Here is a 20,424-nt window from a genome sequence, read left to right as displayed (position 1 = left end):
CTCTTCTCTACACTCCCGGGGCTCCTTTCACTCACCTGGAGCATAACCCTCATGGCGCTGCATAATGGGAACGGATTTCCATTTCCAGCTCCCTCACAGGACTGCAAGCACCTTCAGAAAGCAGCTGGGTAATAATTTAACGTTGCTTCTATAAAGCCGGGCAGAGGACCTGGCACATAGTAAGTGCTCAATAAAAGTTTGCTAAATGACTAAACCAAGACACAATGATCACATATGGATACTGTCGTTTTTAAAAAAGCCCCATCAGAGATTCCACTGATTTGTTTAATAAGAGCATCTGCATATTTTTTGTATGAACACCATGATGGCAGGCTTACTTGTCCTCATGGGAAAATCCGAAGATGAGAGATGGAAAGATAAATAAAGGACACAGCTGGAAGCCGTTTTGGGAAGATGACATCACTTTTCAAGTGATTATTTTCGTATGTGATTTCTATCTGATGCTAAACATATGGATTTTTTTATAAGTATTTGCCCCAGAGAGATCGTGCAGAGCCTGGTTTATCTGTTGAGTTTTTGTTTTTATGATTTACAATTAAAGGATTTCCTGGGGTGCCTGGGTGGCTCAGTTGGTTAAGCATCTGACTCATCTCAGTTCAGGTCTTGATCTCAGGGTGGTGAGTTCAAGCCCTCCATTAGACTCCACGCTAGGCATAGAGCCTACTTAAAAACAAAAACAAAGAAACAAACAAAAAGGATTTCCTGGTTCTGGAAGCAAAAGGGTTAAACAGGCATTGTTACACCTTCCCACCCCAAAGCTCCTAATTCCCTATCTTTCTAACCTAAATCCTGTTTCACCTGCTTATTATAAGCAGTGACATTATAGATTGCTCAAACTGTTAAATTCAGCTGTAATATTTGATTACGTATATAGGTCTCCAAGGGCCCGGATATAGTATTTCAAATAGAGAAAACCAAAAGGTCAAGTCTCTTTGATTTCTGCTGAGAAATTGCTATACATTTAAAATTGGTTTAATTTTGGGGTGCCTGGGTGGCTCATTCGTTAAGCGTCTGCCTTTGGCTCAGGTCCTGATCCCAGGGTCCTGGGATTGAGCCCCACATCGGGCTCCCTGCTCAGCGGGAAGCCTGCTTCTCCCTCTCCCACTCCCCCTGCTTGTGTTCCCTCTCTCACTGTCTCTCTCTCTCTCTCTCTCTGTCAAATAAACAAATAAAATCTTAAAAAAAAATTGGTTTAATTTTTAAAAAAACATATTAAACCCCTCACAACCTAATTTACATTCAAAATTTTCTTTAGGACACTGGAAATAGCTTGGAAATTTGTCACATCTGTGTAGGTCTCCTTGGGCACTCTTTATTAAAAATAATTCATCTTTAATAGTTCCCCATGTTTGTTTCATTTACTTCTCATTCACTCTCTTTTTCGATCGACTTAGCTCTTTTTTAAGCTTCAGATGGCTGGAAGATGCTTTAGATTAAAATGGCAAACCCTAAATCTATTCACCTTTTTCATCATTGGTGATACCCATATTTTCTGATGGCCTATGCTGGAAAAAAAGAAAAACAGAGGAAAAATGGCAGAATGATGGAAAATCCATTAATCAATCTTGTCTTACCTTTACTTTGTCAATTTTAATCATTAGAAAAAAACTACAAAATCCTTTGCACTAACTGTTGGGAAGAGAAGAGTGACAGAGGACCCAGATCTGCTCTTCTTCAAATAGCTAGCCATTCTCTCTCCTATTATTTATGGACTAATCCAGCATTTCTCCTAAGTTGAAAGGGTCATGTTTCTCCTACACTAACCTTTATCTGTTTCTGGCTCTCCATTCTTTCTATCAGTTTGTCTATTTTATTATCTTTAGCATGCTTTTGCGATCTGGTAGGGCTAGTCCTTCCTCATTATTATTCTTTTTCAGACTTTTCCTGGCTATTTAGCAATGATGTGTTTGAATGCCCTGGGTCCTACACTTCTGCCATGTCTCTGAATCAATATGAACCTAATCACTTAGGCCCTTCCAGTAACAAATCATTCTTCTAAAGAGACCCTTAGTCAGGCCTTAAAGAATGGACTAATTTCTTTTCTGTTTTCTTTAGTTGGTTCTCTACAAAAAGCATGACTACAAAGAGGAAGTCCTGCATCCCTCCATCACACCCCAGGTACAGAGCAGGTGCCATTCCATTCCATGCATCCTACCTGAGCGATTGTCTCTGGGTCCAATGGCTTGTGGTCATTGAAGCCTGTGTATTGCCCTGACGACGTGGACCTTCTAATAGGAGGACTGTCGATTTTCTTGAGGGAGTCATGCCGGCTGATATTGGTCAGGCTGCCGTGGCCTGGCCTGCGCCTCCTCTCAGGACTGTCGTTGGTGAGGCCACGGTTCTGCAGCAGGCCCCGGGGGTGACTGCCCAGGCTAGGGGACCCCAGGTCAACTGAGGAGTTGGAAAGAGCATGCGGGGGGTGCAGGGGGCAATGGCTGTCGCTGGTCCTGCCAGGACGCCTTACTGGAGGGGGTGGCTCTCCTCTTTTTCTTTGTCTAAAAATACACAAAAAAAGAGAAAATAGGAGAGCTTATCACTCTGGGTAATACTCAAAGCCGCGGGTTCTGCAGCTCCTCGAAGTGCTTGGAAAAGTGGAGGTTCAGGAGCCTGATTATCAGACCCCACCCACCTGGCTAGATAGCCGTCAGGATGTCGGTCTGTTGGGGAGTTCATATCCTTGGACGAAGACTTGTCCTCAGTGACGGGCCCACTGCTGGCCTCGCTGTCAGCTTTCTGGCTCAGAGTGTCTGAAAACGTGTCATCCCTGCAACAAGGAGAATCAAGAGTGAGAGTCTTTTGCAAAATGAATGGGAACAAAAAAAATAAGTGACGTAGCCTTTACATATCTAAGTCTTTCTCTTATCAACATGACTTTTCTCATAATAAAAATGTACCATTTCATTGCAGGTGAAGTGCAAAGATTCGGATATACAACAAAGAGCAAAATCACAATCACTCATGATACAACAGCCAGACGCCACTGTTGCTAGAATTTGAGAAAGTCTCCTTCTCTACTTTTTATCTATGCCTGGGTAAACATGTATGATGTCTGCATATATATGTATGGTATTTGTACTTAGATACTTATATGTTTATGTAGCTTAGATATCTATGACTGTATGTCTATATACACATACACATAACATTTCTTGGCTTCTGAAATCCACATTTTAATATTTTTTTTCTAAAATTAGGCTGAATCATTTATTTTTTATTTTTTTAATACCTTTTAATAGTTTTTTTTTTTAAGATTTATTTATTTGACAGAATGTGGGAGAGCACAAGTAGGGGGAGCAGCAGAGGGTGAGGGAGAAGCAGAAGCAGACTCCCTGCCGAGCAAGGAGCTTGATGCGGGGTTCCATCCCAGGACCCTGAGATCATGACCTGAGCCAAAGGCAGACAGTTAACCGACTGAGCCACCCAGGCATCCCTAGGCTGAATCATTTAATCACTGTATACATTTTATGGTATATTTCTCTTTTCCTTGAAAAAATGCTCTTAAATTAGTGCTGCACTGTGAAATATTATACTCACAAAATAGGGATTATATTGTACATATGATTTTGCAAACTGTTTCTTTCATTTAATATATTATGACCATCTTCTCATCTCTTTAATTTTTAAATTACAGCAATATTAAAAAAAAAAAAAAAAAAGGAAGCCTGAAGATGATTCTTTTGAGACGTTTAGGTCAGTGTCTTCCCTCTGGGGACTCTGGAATTGAAACGGTAGCCAGACAGCAAGAGACGAGTACCACTGGTTTTGGAACCAGCAGCGTTACTACAGCTCTTGAAGCTATTCTCCACATGGCGGATTTTTCTAAGAGCCTGAAAGCTTCCATCTCTCACGCTATATAGCTCTTGCTCCGAATCTGCTGGTGGAGTTTGGAAAATGAAAACCTGCTGGCCCCGAAGTAACATTAGCAAAGACCCAACAGCAAGGTGAAGAACGGTGCCCAGCTCAGAGGTTCGGGCTCTGCGATCCCTTCTGCTCTTTTCTCAAAAGACCAAGGCCGGTTTAGGAACAGTGGCTGGAGTCTTCCGGCAGAAGCAGCAGCCGGGCGGCCGGCACTACTCACATATCCTGCACCACGATGTACTGGTGCGGCACGAGCCCGTCGATGCCGTTGTGCCTGCCTTCCCACCAGTCCTCAGACGCGCGGTGATACAGCAGCAGGGAGGCCCCCTTCTTGAAGGACAGTTCTCTGGCAGATCGCCCCACGTAGTCAAACTTGGCTATCGCTTCTATTGGCTCACATTCTACAAAGAACACACCAGAAGACGATGAGGGACAGAGTTGTGACGTAAGCATGAAACGCTACGTGAAAGTTCTCTAGGCGGCCTGAGAAATCAACAAGGCCATTTCAATATCCAGAGCGAACAAGGTAATAAACAAGTCCTCAATGCGGGACACAATCAGCCTGTTAAGGGAGATACAGAAAAACATTCTCTTGCTGTCATCAGTTTTTCACGCAAAGAAGAATGGAACATTGGATCTTAATTTCCACAGCCTCTTACCAGAGATAGAATGACAATCTAATAAAAAATATTTTAAACTTTGCAACATGATAATATGAGATCTTTCCTTGGGTTGTAATATCCTCCATAATAACTCCAATATTATTTTGACAATGATGGAGTTCCCTTGTAACATGTTAATAACCATGGGTAACATGGAAAAATCACTATCTCAGGACACTAGGAAGTTTATGCTTTATTTGCTTATTTGGAGAAAAATCAAGTTTACAAAAACCAGCACATTAAATACTATTTGAGTACATTTAATTTCTTCATGTACTTTTCTGGCACTATCAAATCTTCCAACTACTACCGACAGTAAAGATAATTTTGTTTTCTCTAGGATCAGTAATAAATGCTAGTTGCCTATGAAACAAGCATAACTTAGACTGTCCTGTACCCAAATTAAAAGACCAGATTCAAAAATTATATTATCCAGAGGTCAAAAGATATTCAAGGGGATTATGGTGAGTGAAAAAAACCTATCTCAAAAGGTTACATACTGTATGATGCCATTTATATAACCTGCTTGAAATGACATAATAATCAAGATGGTGAACAGATCAGTGGTTGCCAGAGGTTGGGAAGAAATGGCAACGGCTATAAAAGGGGAGCACAAGGGACCCTGGCGATGAAACTGTATGCGACTAAGTAAACATCTGCACACACAGCTGAGTGCACGTGAAACGTGAATATGGCGGATGGGGTGTGTCAATGTCAATTTCCTGGCTGTGATATTATGCTGCAGTTATATAAGATTTTTACCAGGGAGGGAAGCTGGGATCTCTCTGTAGGATTTCTTACAACTTCATGTGAACCCACAATGATCTCAAAATAAAAATTAAAAAAAAAAAAGATATCGAACTCTGGGCCTAGAATTGGAATTTCAGCCCTGATCTAATTCTGACCATAAAAGTTGAAGGCAAATAAGAGGACCAACTATACAAAACACCTATAAGAGATGCTTTTTGTGATTCAGCTTATTGCAAAACGCCCTTCAGTTCAGGGCCTTATGATCTTTCCTCCTATCTCTCACCATCCCCCTATTTTCATTCCTGCTATCTACAACAGATGAGTAAACTTCTAATCAATAATAAACAGAAAGGGCCAATACAAGTGCTAACTGTTCAGAGAAATATATCTACGCAATGAGCAATGTCTCATTTGGTAAAATCTGAGCATGTGTTAGTTTCTGAATACTCTAGCATATATGCACACATGATAGATTAAAACCTGTCTATCTGTCAAATATTTTCTCAGGAAATTGTCTTCTATTTTGCCTGGTAATGAACCTTCCCATTTAAAACCAGTTTATTTTTCCCCAAAGATTCTTGAAACATGTTTAATATCTTGTATGGAATAACTGCATAAGAAATCATTGGATAGCCAGCTAGGCTTCTTTCTCACTTGATAAGTTCAAACATTCTCTGGGCCATGTAAGGCACAAGCATAAAAATCAACAAAACACATTGAAAAAGCTTAGGGTTTACCTTATGTGAAGGGCCTGTGTGAATATCAGCTATACATTTAAATACTATAATCTACATGTCATAGACTTCTTAGCAAAGTAGGTGTAAAAATAATTTTAGAACAATAGTTTAACAATTGACTATAACTTTCAGATCATATGTTAGCACTCTAGTACTCCCTCCTAAAATTACATATGTATATATTTAAAATATTTATTTGAGAGAGAGAGAGAGAGCAAATGAGCATGCATGGGCAGCAGGGAGAGGAGAGGCAGAAGGAGAGAGAATCTCAAGGAGACTCTGCACTGAGCATGGAGCCCACATGGGGCTCGATCCCATGACCCTGAAATCATGACCTGAGCTGAAACCAAGAGTCAGACACTTAACCAACTGTGCCACCCAGGTGTCCCTAAAATTATACTCTTTATTAAAACAATATGAATAGCAGCTTTATTAAATATCTACAAATCTGCTTTATAGAGGAGGAACTATAACTTTATATTCAAAGAGACTGACTTTATAGTTTGTTTTAAAATTGCAGACAAAGAATAAATCCTTGTTGATCAAAGATGATGATGACTTTTTTTTAACCCTAATTCTCCTTGGGGAACAGAAATAAACATGTCCATGGTACAGGAGACATGAATAAACATACCCATGGGGAGGAAAGAAGACATGCCCATTTGTGAAAAAGAACTTCATGACATGTACTTCGCAAATTCCTATGTCAACATACCTGTGTAATTTGAATTTCATTTTACTGAAAAAATAAACCCAAAGCCCATAACAGTGTGCAGTCTATGTACTTGTCAAAGGGAAATGAAGAAAGAACCATTAATGTTCTTTAGACATTAATTAGACATTCAGTCATACATTGTTAGTGCTGGCCAAGGGCTATTTAAGACTATTTAACATATATATATATTTTATCATAATTTTAGAATCATGCACTCTATGCTTGTTATCTCTGTTTATTTGTTGAAACAACTAGCAACGGGATAATCAGACTCTGCTTATTTAATTCAAATGTGGAGAGATTATGAAAGAATGACCCGATGAATCAGAAGTACATTTTATTGGTAATTCTTTACCAACTAGTTATTTTGAGCAGTTTCATTATTTTGACTCTTTCTACTCCCATGGGAGTCATTTCGTAGTCAAGAGTCAATCAATAAGCTACTTATACAACATCTTAGTCTACTTATTGCAGAGCAAATCAATCCGAGGGCATGGCAATGCACCATTCCCTTTCCTATGGAGTCACATGGTCCTCTAAGGGCATCAGAGACACTGTAGAATGTCACTGCTATTGGTAACAGTAAGAGTGAACACGATAACTTCATTTCCCTGCACGGCTATTACAGCTCTGTGCAAAGGAGAAAAAAATTCAGTACAGCTGATTTTCTGACTGCCTGGTGCTATCAAATCTTGTATTTCCATTTCTTGTCATTTCATACAAAATGCAGTACACTGCATTTTCTTTTTGGGACCTTGCTGTCCCTGACACTTCCCCTCCTAGATCTGTTACCCACTGCCCTTGCAGGTGACGGTTCTGTTCTAGGACAGCCTCTCTTTCAGAAACAAAAACTACCCTTCTCGAGCAATACCATGACAGAGAAAAGAAAAGACAATACCTGGATATCACAAAGATAATCAATACTGTAGTTGATTTAGTTACAGAACTTTAGAGGTTGGCTGTGGGCAAGGGTATCTGTCCTTTGTATGCAATACTTTTCTTTCCAGCAAAATCAGGTGAACATGGGTAAAACGTTATAGAAAACACAGAGCCCTCAGTGAAGCTTCTCTTTTGTAGTCAAGAGGTAAGAATAACTAACAGATGGCAGGGTGGGGAGACTGATGTTTGGCAAGAGAGATGGCTGGGGCTTTGTCTTAGCTTTCCTGGCCACTAGGGAAGGCAAGGAAACAGAAGTCATCAGTGAGAAAGGAATAAATTGTACGGAGAAACAAAGGAACTCAAGACAGAAGAAGGGCCCAGAGACTTTCAAAAGTAACATCACAGAAGTAGAAGCTCTCACTGTAAAGAATTTCTTCTAAATGAAGTTCTGAAAATGTCAATTCATTTTACTTTTAAAAACATAAACTTTTTTGGCTCAGATGTAACTTTTTAATATACAGACAAGGAATCTAAAATGCAATGCATGTTGAAGTGAAACATTTAAACTTTTCTTTTTTTTTTTTTAAGGCAGAGGGTGGATATTAGACATTCTGATTACCGTTACCATCTTGCTGAAATCAACAAGAAATCCTGGATTTTTTTAAAAAAAGATTTTATTTATCCATTTATTTGACAGAGAGAGAGAGAGAAAGTACAAGGAGGGGGAGCAGCAGAGGGAGAGGGAGAAGCAGGCTCCCAGCTGAGCAGGGAGCCCGACATGGGGCTCGATCCCAGGACCCTTGGGATCATGACCTGAGCTGAAAGCAGACGTCCAACTGAGCCACCGAGGCATCCTGAAAAATCCTGGATTAAAAAAAATCTTTGTAATTGCATTAATAAGCTACCACAACAGTAAGGAATATTAAAGACAAAAAACTCAACAGAAGTAGGAACCCAGTGAGGTAAACAACACGAGAAAATGTGAGTCAGAGTTTGCCTTGAGGGTACTTTCCCTGCCGGGTTAACTTAAGGTTTCATTTTGGACAAAAAACTAAGTCCAGTGTCTGCTCAGTGTGGAGAAGGTAAATCCCCCGTAAATCACACTCTCAGTGTTACAGTGAGCTTCTAGTTCTAGAAATCCTCCTCCCTCCTAGCCCTCCATACTTCTCCGTAGATGGTATATATCACCCCCGCCCCCTCCCAGACTTAAAAATAGAATCTATCTCAACCTTGGAACAAATCATCTCCAAGAATCCCAACCACATTCCAGTCCTCAGGTACGTTTGCAGTTTAAAATCACACTACCTGGGTGGCCTGGAAAACCTCAAGCTAAAAATTCACTAGGTTCCCAAGTTGCCTGTGCCCCAGGCAGAAGTAAATGAGAAGCCTTTCTGGAGGAACTTACCTTCAACTGAACCTAAAGGAATTCCACACAGTTCCAAGGAATACATGCAAAATTTACAAAGCACTCTGGAAAATAAGACTCAGTGAGCAAGAACCAAAAAAAAAAAAAAAAAAAAAAAATCCAGGAAGACTGCAGATACTAGAATGATCAGAATCACAATTTAAAACAATGGAAAGGATTAATATGAGTAAAGAGCAAAAGACTGTAAAAAATGATTAAGCAGCCAATGCGAAAGTGAACTAAACAAATGTAGAAAAGAACTTATAAACTCAGTGGATGGGTTTAAAGCAGATTAGTCATAGGTAAAGAGAGAATAAAAGGATCATGTGTACAGCTAAAGAGGTACTGAGAGAAAACTGACAGCTTTATATGTTCATATCAAAAAAGTGTTGGGGCGCCTGGGTGGCAGTCGGTTGGGTGTCCGACTCTTGGTTCCGGCTCAGGTTGTGATCTCAGGGTTGTGTGATCGAGCCCCGAACGGGCCTCTGTGCTCAGTGCAGAGTCTGCTGAAGACTCCCTCTGTCCCTCCCTCAGCTTTCTCTATCTTTCTCTAAAATAAATAAATCAATCACTCTTAAAAAAAAAAAAGTGTCGAACAGCTGTCCCTGAAGTGCCAGTGGCCAAAATGAAGTTCAGTCCCTTTGTGACCTCTGACTGGAGCAAGAACCGTAAAAGGCATTTCAACTCACCTTCCCACGTTCACAGGAAGATTATGTCATTCCCTGTTTCCAAAGAGCTGAGACAGAGGTACACTGTTCGATCCATGCACATCCACAAGGATGATGAAGTACAAGTTGTGTGAGGAGACCACAAAAGTCAGCAAATGGGCAAAGTGGTCCAGGTTACAAGAAGAAATACGTCATCCTCATTGAACGGGCATGGCAAGAGCAGGTGAATGGCACAACTGTCCACATGGGCACTCACCCTGCCAAGGGGGTTATCACTAGACTAAATTGGACAAAGACTGCAACAAGATCCTTGAACCTAAAGTCAAGTCGTGCCAAGTAGGAGAGGAAAAGACCAAATATAAGGAAGCAACAACTGAGAAGATGCGGGAATAAAGTAATCTGACATACGACTTTAAATAAAAACTGTTAAATGAAAAAAAAAGTGTCGAAAAATAATGTTACAGATTAAATTTGTTGGAAAAAGAAAAAAAATGATCTCTAAAGAGAAAAGTATAACAGTTTATCGAGAGACATTAAAAAACTAGAAATATGTTTGTGGACTGGAGGAACGAGTATTACAAAAATGTCAATTTTGTCCATGTAAATATATGTAGAGTTAGTGCAACTGCTATCAAAACCAACAGGTTTTTAGTTCTAATGTATGTTTTAAAAACTTGAAAAACTGAGTCTAAAATTTAAGTGAAATTGCAAAAGATTAAGAATTGTTAAGGAGAGCAAAGTCAGAGGTCTTGATTTGCCAAATATTGGGATTTATTAAAAGGTATTAATATTAAGACAGGAGGGATAGACAAGTAGATCAGTGGAAAACAGGAGAGCCCAGAAACAGACTTGCGCAAAGAGGACCTGTGATTTATGCAGAATTGTGGAGAAAGGACAATTAATGCTAGGACAACTGTGCATCCATATGGAGAAAAAGGAATGGACCCCAACCTCACAGCATACCTCCAAAGAAATTCCTGGTAGAATAAAGACCTATGTGTGAAAAACAAAACCTGAAAGCATTTAAAAAAGAATATGGGGGGCGGGGCGCCTGGGCGGCTCAGTCAGTTAAGCGTCTGCCTTCGGCTCAGGTCATGCTCCTGGGGTCCTGGGATCGAGCCTCACATCGGGCTCCTTTTTCCAGCAGGGAATCTGCTTCTCCATCTCCTTCTGCCCCTCCCCCCAGCTCGTGCACGCCCTTTCTCTCTCTCCAAAATAAACAAACGTTAAAAAAAGAGAGAGAGAGAGAGAAAGAATATGGGGGAATTATCTTCATTACCTTCATTCAGCATAGAAGGATTTCTTAAAGGAGACACAAAGTGAAACAACCATGATTGGGTAACTTCAACTCCTTTAAAAATTTCCTTGTTTAGCAAAAGACATAATAAGCATATGAAAGACAAATTACAGAGCACAAGATATTTGCAAAACATATACACAATAAAAGACCTGATCCATACCCACAAACTACTCTTATAAATAAAAAAACCAAAGCTAAATCAAACCAAGCAAAAAAAGCCCAGAGAAATGAAGAGTGGGCAGGCAAATGGGCCCCAAATGGGCAAAACACTTGACAGAAATTTCACACAAAAAAAGAAATCGAAGCACACAAAGGTCGGTATATCTACATGAACCGTATTTTTTATTTTCTGTATTCTGACCTTGCTGCTGCTGAAGGGTCAGGCCCTCCCAAGGTTCATCAGTTCCTACAGATAGTGTAAACAACTCGCCTGTTGTGCCTTTGAAATACAAACCAACCAATCCAGAGCCCACCCCAACCACCTCTCCTGGGTCACTATCCACCTGCCCTAATCACCTGACCAGGTACCAGACAACCAGAGACAGCCCCTTTGCCCCAGAGCCTGCTGAAATTATTCTCACTAGCCAATCTGAAGCCTGCTTACCATGCCCTGCCTGTTCCTTCCCGTGGAAAGCACAGCAAAGACTCTTGCCCAGTTGTTCCTTCTGCCTCTGCCTCCTGACCAACCTTGGGGCTTTTCTGTGTGGCCACCTGAGGCATGATGTACCCTTTCCTCTTGTGCACTGTAACAAAATATCTTTTCAATGGCAATCCTCTCCTGATCTGTTGTCCTTACTATACACCAAGTTTTCTTTTTTTCTTTTAAAGATTTTATTTATTCATTTGAGACACAGAGATACAGAGTGAGACAGAGAGCATGAGCAGGGAGAGAGGCAGAGGTAGAGGGAGAAGCAGACTCCCCACTGAGCCAGGAGCCCGATGTGGGGCTCGATCCCAGGACCTGGGGACCATGACCTGAGCCGAAGGCAGACGCTTAACCATCTGAGCCACCCAGACGCCCCAATATACACCAAGTTTTCTATAATACTCTGTATCATAAAACAACATCTTTATCAGTAATCAGAGGAATGCAAATTAAAATCACAAGATACCATTACACACGATGATATTGGCAAAGATGACAATATTTGATAAAATTAAGTGTTGATGAATACGTACAACTGGAAGGCTGATATACTGCTGGTGGGGGTGTATATCGTTACAGCTATTCTCAAAAATAGTTTGGTTCTAGGGGCGCCTGGGTGGCTCAGTGGTTAAGCGTCTGCCTTCGGGTCAGGTCAGGATCCCAGGGTCCTGGGATCGAGCCCCACATCGGGCTCCCTGCTCAGCGGGGAAGCCTGCTTCTCCCTCTCCCACTCCCCCTGCTTGTGTTCCCTCTCTCGCTGTGTCTCTCTCTGTCAAATAAATAAAATCTTAAAAAAAAAATAGTTTGGTTTTATCTAGTAAAGTTGAAAACATGCTTACTCCTGGGTGCGTATATCCTGGAGAAACTCCTGTACATTTGCAGTACTGCAGTAGCATACATGTTCAAAATATTCCTAACAGCACTCTTTTTAATGGCAAAAAATAGAAAACACCTCACATATTCATCAATAATAAAATAAATACAATGGAATATCATACAGTGGTCAAATAAATGATTATAATTGCATGCAACAATGTGGGTGAGTCTCAGGAACATAATACTGAGTAGAAAAAAATCATGAGAAGTATATACAGTATGATTCCATTTATAGAAAGTTCAAGAAAGTAGAAAATGAAGCAAGAAGCCGCTGAAAAACACAAACATATAGCGGTTACCCCCGAGGGAGTAAGGACGGCAATCATAACAGGGAAGGCAAAGGTAATGATGTCTTCTTTCTTCAACTTGGTGGTGGTTTGTGATGTTCACTGTAATATTATTCTTCATACTTAACACATATTTTATAAATTTTCTTTCGTGTCCTACTGAATTCTTAATATAAGCAATTCTAAAACAATGGGTATTAAGGTTAGTTTTACAACAAGGGCCCAAGGGCATACCGTCTTCACTGGTGTGGGGCTCTGTACCAGCATCCTGATCCACTTCCTCCAACGTACCGTGCTCACTGTATGGGCTGTCACTGTGAAGTGGAAACAGAAATTCTTACAAAGTCAAAGGATTTAAAAAATGAACAACTGCTACTATACGAGACTTTGGAATGGCAAAAGAGTTTCTGGATAGTCTTTCAATGAAACGCTGGAGGCTCCAAAGATCATCTGGTCCTATGGCAGTGCAGGTCCCTTCATCTTTGACACAGATAATTCGTATCCACAGAAATTAAAACCGGCTGAATTCCAGTGGAATAGGATTATTGCCCTGTGGATACAGCAGTTTTTGCGAATTCATTTCAACAGACCTTACTGCGTATCAACTGATGCTCTTTGATTTCTGCTTTGAATTGGGTGTAGTATCTTTCCCATCTTTTCTTGACACGTTTATTGCAGATTTGAGAGAGTCATGATTTTTATTCTTTTTAAAAACTTACCCTTTAACACAACCACACTCCTCAAATGTATACTGGTAAATGGAATACGTCTGTCACAAATAACAAACCTGACATTCTGTAAAAGCCCATTTATATTGCTGGTTTTGGGGAGAAGGAAAACTACTTTATCATTGACTTCCTGTTTAAAATGAGCGATGCCCACAGAGAACACTATGCATGGGTGAAGGACATAATCAAGCACATGTTACTGGCTGCAAGACTCTTTATTATGGGGCCTGCTTGTAAAAAAAAGAAGTGACCACAAAATCCTAGGATCCAATGTATCAGATAATATTGACCAGATCTTTACATACCGCTCTTTGATAAAAGGAACAAGACAGCAGAACTTACAGATAGAGCCCTGAATGTTTGGAAATACTGTGACACTGGCCTTGCAATAAATACAACTATGAAGATAAACTTATGCATCTCACCAGGGCTGAGTTTTATTCATTTATCTTCCCAGAGCCAAGCTCAGCAGTCAGTACCTTGCCTATAGTACGTGCTCAAGTAAATATTTTTGAATTCAATTTCATGTGTGAAATTGCTGGATATACCACAGAACTGGAATCTATCGTGCTTTGTTGTTTAAATTTAGAAGGCAGTGCTTCTGGAAAGAGTCAACCTTCAGTTTCCTTAAGTCATACATTCAGTCATACTGTGGTGTAAGACCCCTGTTATGGTTCAAGTGTACTTTCAGGTATTTAAGATCCTTCAGCTATTCATTCACTCTACTTCTACCTAGTCCTCAGTGAGGCAACGAGAAACAAAGTGTCCTCAGGGGGGTCCAGAATGGGCTTAGATAGGTCTGTCCCAGCTGCTCCTGAATCTGAGCTGCACAGAACGGTTTCCGAGGTGGGCTGGGAGGCAGCAGTTGAGTGGGAAGAGTCACGTGGGCTTTGGAATCAGACAGACCTGGGCTGCCTCCAGTTACGAGCGGTCCTTGGAGAGGCTCCCTGGCCTCTCTTCACTTGGTAGAGTGGTCAGTGCGTAAAGTGATCCCATGTAGCTCACATAGTAGGGGCTACTTTTATTATATATGACTTCTTAGAGGCAGGAATTCATAGATCACACAGTGAGCACAGACATTTTAGGGTTCCCTACCTTTGGGATTGTTCAACTGACCACATCTCCCCCAGCTTCATACTTCACTAGTGACTACGCTGCCATATTAATAATATGTAATATTGATAGTATAATAGTAGTAATATTAAATAATAGTAATACTAAATACTAAATAATAGTGACTATTACTGCCATTTTTTATCCCAGTGATGTATTAATAATAAATTAGATAAATTTAAAATAAATTTGCTTAAAATGACCATTACCACTATAATTGGTTAGGATAATACTTATTGGTAAGAAATGGAAATAATTAAGAATGAAAACATATTTGGTTGACAGGGCTCCTTTAAAATGATATATCTGAGGGGCGCCCGGGTGGCTCGGTCGGTTAAGCGACTGCCTTCCGCTCAGGTCATGATCCTGGAGTCCCGGGATCGAGTAGTACTGCATCAGGCTCCCTGCTCAGCGGGGAGTCTGCCTCTCCCTCTGACCCTCCCCTCTCTCATGTGCTCTCTCTCACATTCTCTCTCTCAAAGAAAGAAATAAAATCTTAAAAAAAATAAAATGATATATCTGAAATATTTTATATAGAGCCAAAACTATTTCAGGATAAAAATGAAATCTGTCAGTTCAATCACTTATCTTTGCTTGATAGAATAGTAAAATTAATACAGTTCTAAATGTTTCAAAACCGTTATTCTCTACCGAAGTTGCAGTAGGGTGGTTATATTTAAAAAGATGCCATCCTTGGGAAAAAGGGAGGGATGGATGGGAGTTTCCACAGTAAGAAGCCAGTGCTGTCGTGGTCTTGGTATTCTAACTTATCTCAAGTGTTCCCGCTTCTTCTTTTTGTAAAAATTGGAATCTTTGGCAACCTATGGTCAATTCTTCTTTTTTTCTTTTTTAAGATTTTATTTATTTATTCGAGAGAGAGAGTATAAGCTGAGAGAGGCGGAGGGAGAAGGAGACTCCCTGCTGAACAGGGAGCCTGATGCGGGACTCGATCCCGGGACTCCAGGATCATGACCTGAGCTGAAGGCAGTTGCTTAACCGACTGAGCCACCCAGGCGCCCCTGGTCAATTTTTATTCTTAAACTGATTATCTCTATATCCATATACTTTTCCCAGGGAGGGAAAGACTAAACTTCTCGGACTTACCAGTAGTCATCTCCAGCCATACATTTCTCATAAACAGGGCCATCCAGCTCCTTAGCATCTGGAAAGATAGTTTCATGGTGGATGATGATGGTTTTGACAATTTCATTCACATGAGCCTGGCAAGACACCTGATCCTGTATTTCTGGGACAGGCATCAATGTGGGACCAAAACAAATGGCCAGGTTATACGGGTCCATCATGTTCTCATCGCTGTACTGTGAAAGGCTATGAAAGAAAGACAGGAGTTATAAAAGCACAAGAGAGAAAAAAGAAAATTGTTGTTCAATACGATACTTTATATTCTGAACACAGGGATCCAAAGCACTGACTGTATTTGGTTTTGATTATTAGAGTAAGGTAATGTTCCACCTACTTTAAGTTGCCTCAGCAAATTCCAAAGAAAGTGAAGCAACTTACAACCTTTCAACGAGGAAGGAACTGAAAGGGGAATATAAATCCTCCTTACTTAATTCGGCATTTTTCAAAGCCACAAGAGAGTTTAAGATAATTTCTATTTCAATGGAGACCAGGATCAAGTGAATGACTTTCATTTGTAAACAGTATGGCGAGGCTCTAAATGCTACTCAAGTAAATCTGCGAAGGGCAGTAGTGAGCTCCATAAAGTTTTATGGGTATCTTTAAAATGCCCTCCCACTAATCAAACACATCTCAGATTTCAGTTTTCCCCTATAAATCTTGAGGAAAGCCTAGAGGAAAACAAAGCACCTTGTCTTTGTAACCACTGAAAGAAAGCAAACAACTCTGGGCTTTTTATAATTTGCTTTTGGGCAAGACTACCAAAACTAGTCATCAGTCAGTCACAAAAGATGTTAAAAGTGCAAGAGAAGGGGAAAAGAATCCCCAATTCTCTCATTCCTTTTAAAGTTGGCTAACTACAAACTTTGGAGAAGTTTCTGGTTGTCTGGTACTAATTTCTAAATTCAATCCAATGGATATTTGTGAGATATTTTCCAGAGGTGACTCAAAGTAAGCCAGCTCTTTTTTGTTCTGCCTGTAACACATGCAGAAGGTACTGTTTGAGGGAGAAGCTAGAGACGTTATCTTTCCATGAATAAAATGTCAATCTTGAAAGGAAATGTAAAATCCAGGTGAACAGATGACAAACGGAAGAAGGAAAAAAAAAAAGACTCAGCCACATTTGTGAGATGGTGACAGACACAAAGAAACTGAAATACCACATGACCTGATACTTTATCCTTTTTTGGAAATAAGATAGCCTAGAAAGCAGAAAATACAAAAGCATAATTTCCTCAGCTAACATATGTCTCTCCCTTCTGCCATTTCTCAAGCATTCAGTCTTTTAAAAAGTTCACAGTAAAGGCAACGATCACGTTACAGATCATCTGGAAAATGGATGCATGGAGGAGAAGTGAGATGCAGAATAACAACGGTCTAATTTTCGAAAGACACGTGTAAGCTCGATGGGGAGAGTCAGTTAATCTTTCTGGGTCTTCAATTCAGCACTGGCTTGAAGAGCAAAAGCTTGTTATAAAAATGTTATATCCGTGTTTCGATTTTACAATTAAGGGAGAACAGGTTCCTTCTCTTTTCATAATTCCTGTCCCAAGCACCCCACCTGACAGGCTGGGGCTTGTTTCTGCATGAAGGCAGGTGCAGTGAGCCAGGGGGCATCTTTGGGCAGAAATGCTGGAAGCAAGGCCAGCCGGCTGACTCATGGCACATTTGCTATTCTTTTGAGCTACAGGGTGAGTTTGATTCAGGTTTTGAGAACCTTCTTGATTCACAGACTGCTTTGCTAGTCTCTTGTGGTTTCCTGGTTCACTGTGGGATTCGCTCAGGTGTGCCAGGAAAATTCAGTGGGGACAGCACGTAGAGGGCCGGCAGGAATGCAAGGCCCTCCAGACTGGGGAAGGGGAGGCACATGCAATTAAAGTTGAAGATCGCAAGCCTCCGGATTTTTTTTTTTTTAAGATTTTATTTATTTATTTATTTGACAGAGAGAGACACAGCGAGAGAGGGAACACAAGCAGGGGGAGTGGGAGAGGGAGAAGCAGGCTTTCTGCCGAGCAGGGAGCCCGATGTGAGGCTCGATCCCAGGACCCTGGGTTCATGACCTGAGAAGAAGGCAGACGCTTAATGACTGAGCCTCCCAGACGCGCCCCCCCTTTTTTTTTAAATTTGAGGCTTTAATACTAATGAGAAAATAAGATATAAAAAAAAAGAACCCCAAAAACCAACCCAGGCCACTTCAATTGCTTTGATAACCATCTTTAGCTAGGCAGGTCAAATGCCAAACACAGAAATTCAGATTCCATTCCACTTTGCCCCATTTCCAGCCCCATTACCGCAAGAGCGGTGTACATTTGAGCTGAGTGCCTTGACTGGGATTTGCCATCAATTCTCCAGCTCAGGCCCCGAAGCCCACTGTCCCAAACGCTCTGGTTCATGAGGCTCTCTCAAGTTTTTGTCTTACACGGCTCTTCTGGAATTTGGAAATGATGGCAGCATGGTCAGTTGTCATCCCACCTTGCTTTTTGGTTAGAGCAGTTAAGAATGCCTCCTGCTGGTTGAAATCCATGTCTGCAGATGCAAACAGACATAAGAATCCCCCTCATCTTCGCCATGAAGGGCGGAACTCCTCAGGTGACACCCCTGGATAGAGCTGGCCCCCCAGCAGCTCCTCTGTGGTGCTCAGGTGCCCGTGCCCGAACCTCTGAGCCCTCACGCTTGCCTGCCAAGGTCAGCAAGCCTTCAGATTTTTAAAACCACCTGGGTAACTAGGCTTATTTAAAGATAGGATTTCTGGCCATCTACATCACCTAAACATAGTTTATATCCATCTCTTTAGATACTGCTTCTTCCTAGGGGTGATTTCTGTACAAATGGGCTTGGGCTGTCATTTGTGCATATTTTAGTCCCCTGCAGGCATTTCCCCATTGGATGATACTTGGTTTCTGGGGTCAGCCTGAGTGGGTGTGATTTCGGGAATAGTTAGCAGGCCTGTTGTAAGTCCCCACGGCTTGTGAGAACTCTAAACCTCCAAAGAAATAGAGAAAACATCCTAATTTTGGGAAGGATGAACCCATGGCAGAAGAAGAAGGCATTGCCCCGAGTTTACCGCCCCCAGATTCTTTTATTTCCAATTACTTAACTAGATCCTTGAAGAGCAAGGGGCTCTTAGACAGGGCTTGGGGGAGATGTTCTTATAGGGGGGCCCATTTTTATTACCTAGGAAGACAAATGAAAATCAAGGTGTTTAAATTAAAACAGTAAAGTTTCTTTGAAAATAATGCCATGATTTTTTAAGGTTTCTGTTACATTGTTGCAGAGACTTTTACAAATACCTTCTTCTTGACAAGAGCTTTGAGTTTGCAGAAGTTCTTTTTTGGATCTGCGTATAATTCGCATCTATAGTTCTCCTTCCTTGACTACAACATCAAAAATCACAGAAATTTTCTGCACTGAGCGGGTGGTTTACATCATTCTGATAAAAACGTTCATGACAGTAGCTTCTGGATGGAAGTTGGAAAAACACGTATTTTACTGACAAGTGTTCTTTTTGGTAATATTTGTATATTTTTGCATGTATGGTCACTGTTTCTGCATCTTTCAGCTACAAGGTCATTGTATTGACCTTGATCTGCTGAAGAAAAACATACCTTCAGTCTATATTCAATCAACTTCTCTTTGACTCTGCTGATAAATGGGACCCAGTGTACATTTTACAGAATCCAAGAAGAATACAGAGCAGTGCGCATGGAAGTGGAAGATGGGCATTCTGGCCGAGTATTAGGGTACTTACTGATTGAGGAAGGCAAAGAGGTACCTCATCACTATAAGGACGGACCTAGGCAAGGTCAGGAGGAGTTTGCGGATGTGAAGCGCCCTCTCATAGAGATTATCTATTCCTATGGACAGAAGAGAACATGGTCAGGATCCTTTCGCTTGCCACCTTTAAAGCAGAACACTGGGTGTCGGTTAGGTGTCCGACTCTTAGTCTCAGCTCAGGTCTCGATCTCAGGGTCATGAGTTCAGGCCCCGCACTGGGCTCCCTGCTGGGCGTGGAGCCTACAAAACACCGAGTACCAAATTGCATATCTGGCCATAAGTAATCCCTTGCCCCTGGTGAGATGCCATTGTACCCAAAACAGTGAGTAAGTGATCAGCTTGGGCGTGACACCGTTTCTGAGAGTATCTCCGCCGACCTATCACTGTTTTCTCCGATGGCCATGGTCTTGTGCAACTTAGCGTCTTCTGGGTTTAAAAACCATTTTTCACTTGCTATTTTTGGATTTTGCATCTGATATGGCTTCAACTCCATTCAAAAGCTGCATGGTAACTAAAGTAGTTTTGGGGGACATCTCCCCTATGATTCATTAATTCATCCTATATTTATTTCTGTATTACTATGATTTAGGCAATGCACCAGGTTTTGAATCTCTCCTTCCTCAAAACTATCATAGTATTTTATTGATACGACTTTTTACTTTGTATTACCTAATTTCATCAATTTTTTAAACATATATTTTAGGAGAGCCTACTCGGTTTCAAGTACTGAGTTAGGCATTAGAAATACATTAGTGATTTGATTCCCGCTCTCACAGAACTTATACCCTCGTGTTTACAGTTATTTATTTCCTTATCCCTGTGGGAGAGTGAGCTCCCTGAAGACAGGGGTACCTGGGACTTCCTA

General features: G+C 41.0%; 1 protein-coding gene and 1 pseudogene across 1 annotated transcript in view; one reads left to right on the top strand and one right to left on the bottom strand.

Annotated features, from left to right (window-relative positions):
- The window catches only part of SRGAP1 (SLIT-ROBO Rho GTPase activating protein 1), a 263,998-nt gene that overhangs the window by 6,412 nt on the left and 237,162 nt on the right, over positions 1 to 20,424 (bottom strand). The window contains exons 16-21 of the mRNA XM_028110990.2: positions 19,534 to 19,639; positions 15,750 to 15,974; positions 13,039 to 13,118; positions 4,100 to 4,280; positions 2,651 to 2,785; positions 2,177 to 2,516 (exon numbers count right to left, since the gene is read on the bottom strand). Coding sequence (XP_027966791.1) covers positions 2,177 to 2,516; positions 2,651 to 2,785; positions 4,100 to 4,280; positions 13,039 to 13,118; positions 15,750 to 15,974; positions 19,534 to 19,639 — 1,067 coding nt within the window. The remainder of the gene's footprint in view (positions 1 to 2,176; positions 2,517 to 2,650; positions 2,786 to 4,099; positions 4,281 to 13,038; positions 13,119 to 15,749; positions 15,975 to 19,533; positions 19,640 to 20,424) is intronic.
- Positions 9,653 to 10,088, top strand: LOC114215074 (large ribosomal subunit protein uL24 pseudogene; annotated as a pseudogene).

The sequence above is a fragment of the Eumetopias jubatus genome, unplaced genomic scaffold (genome assembly GCF_037043125.1).
Source record: "Eumetopias jubatus isolate StellerSeaLion01/CBP00866 unplaced genomic scaffold, mEumJub1_p1.0 scaffold_8, whole genome shotgun sequence".
NCBI classification, from domain to species: Eukaryota; Metazoa; Chordata; class Mammalia; order Carnivora; family Otariidae; genus Eumetopias; species Eumetopias jubatus.
This window is presented reverse-complemented; position numbering and strand designations above follow the sequence as displayed.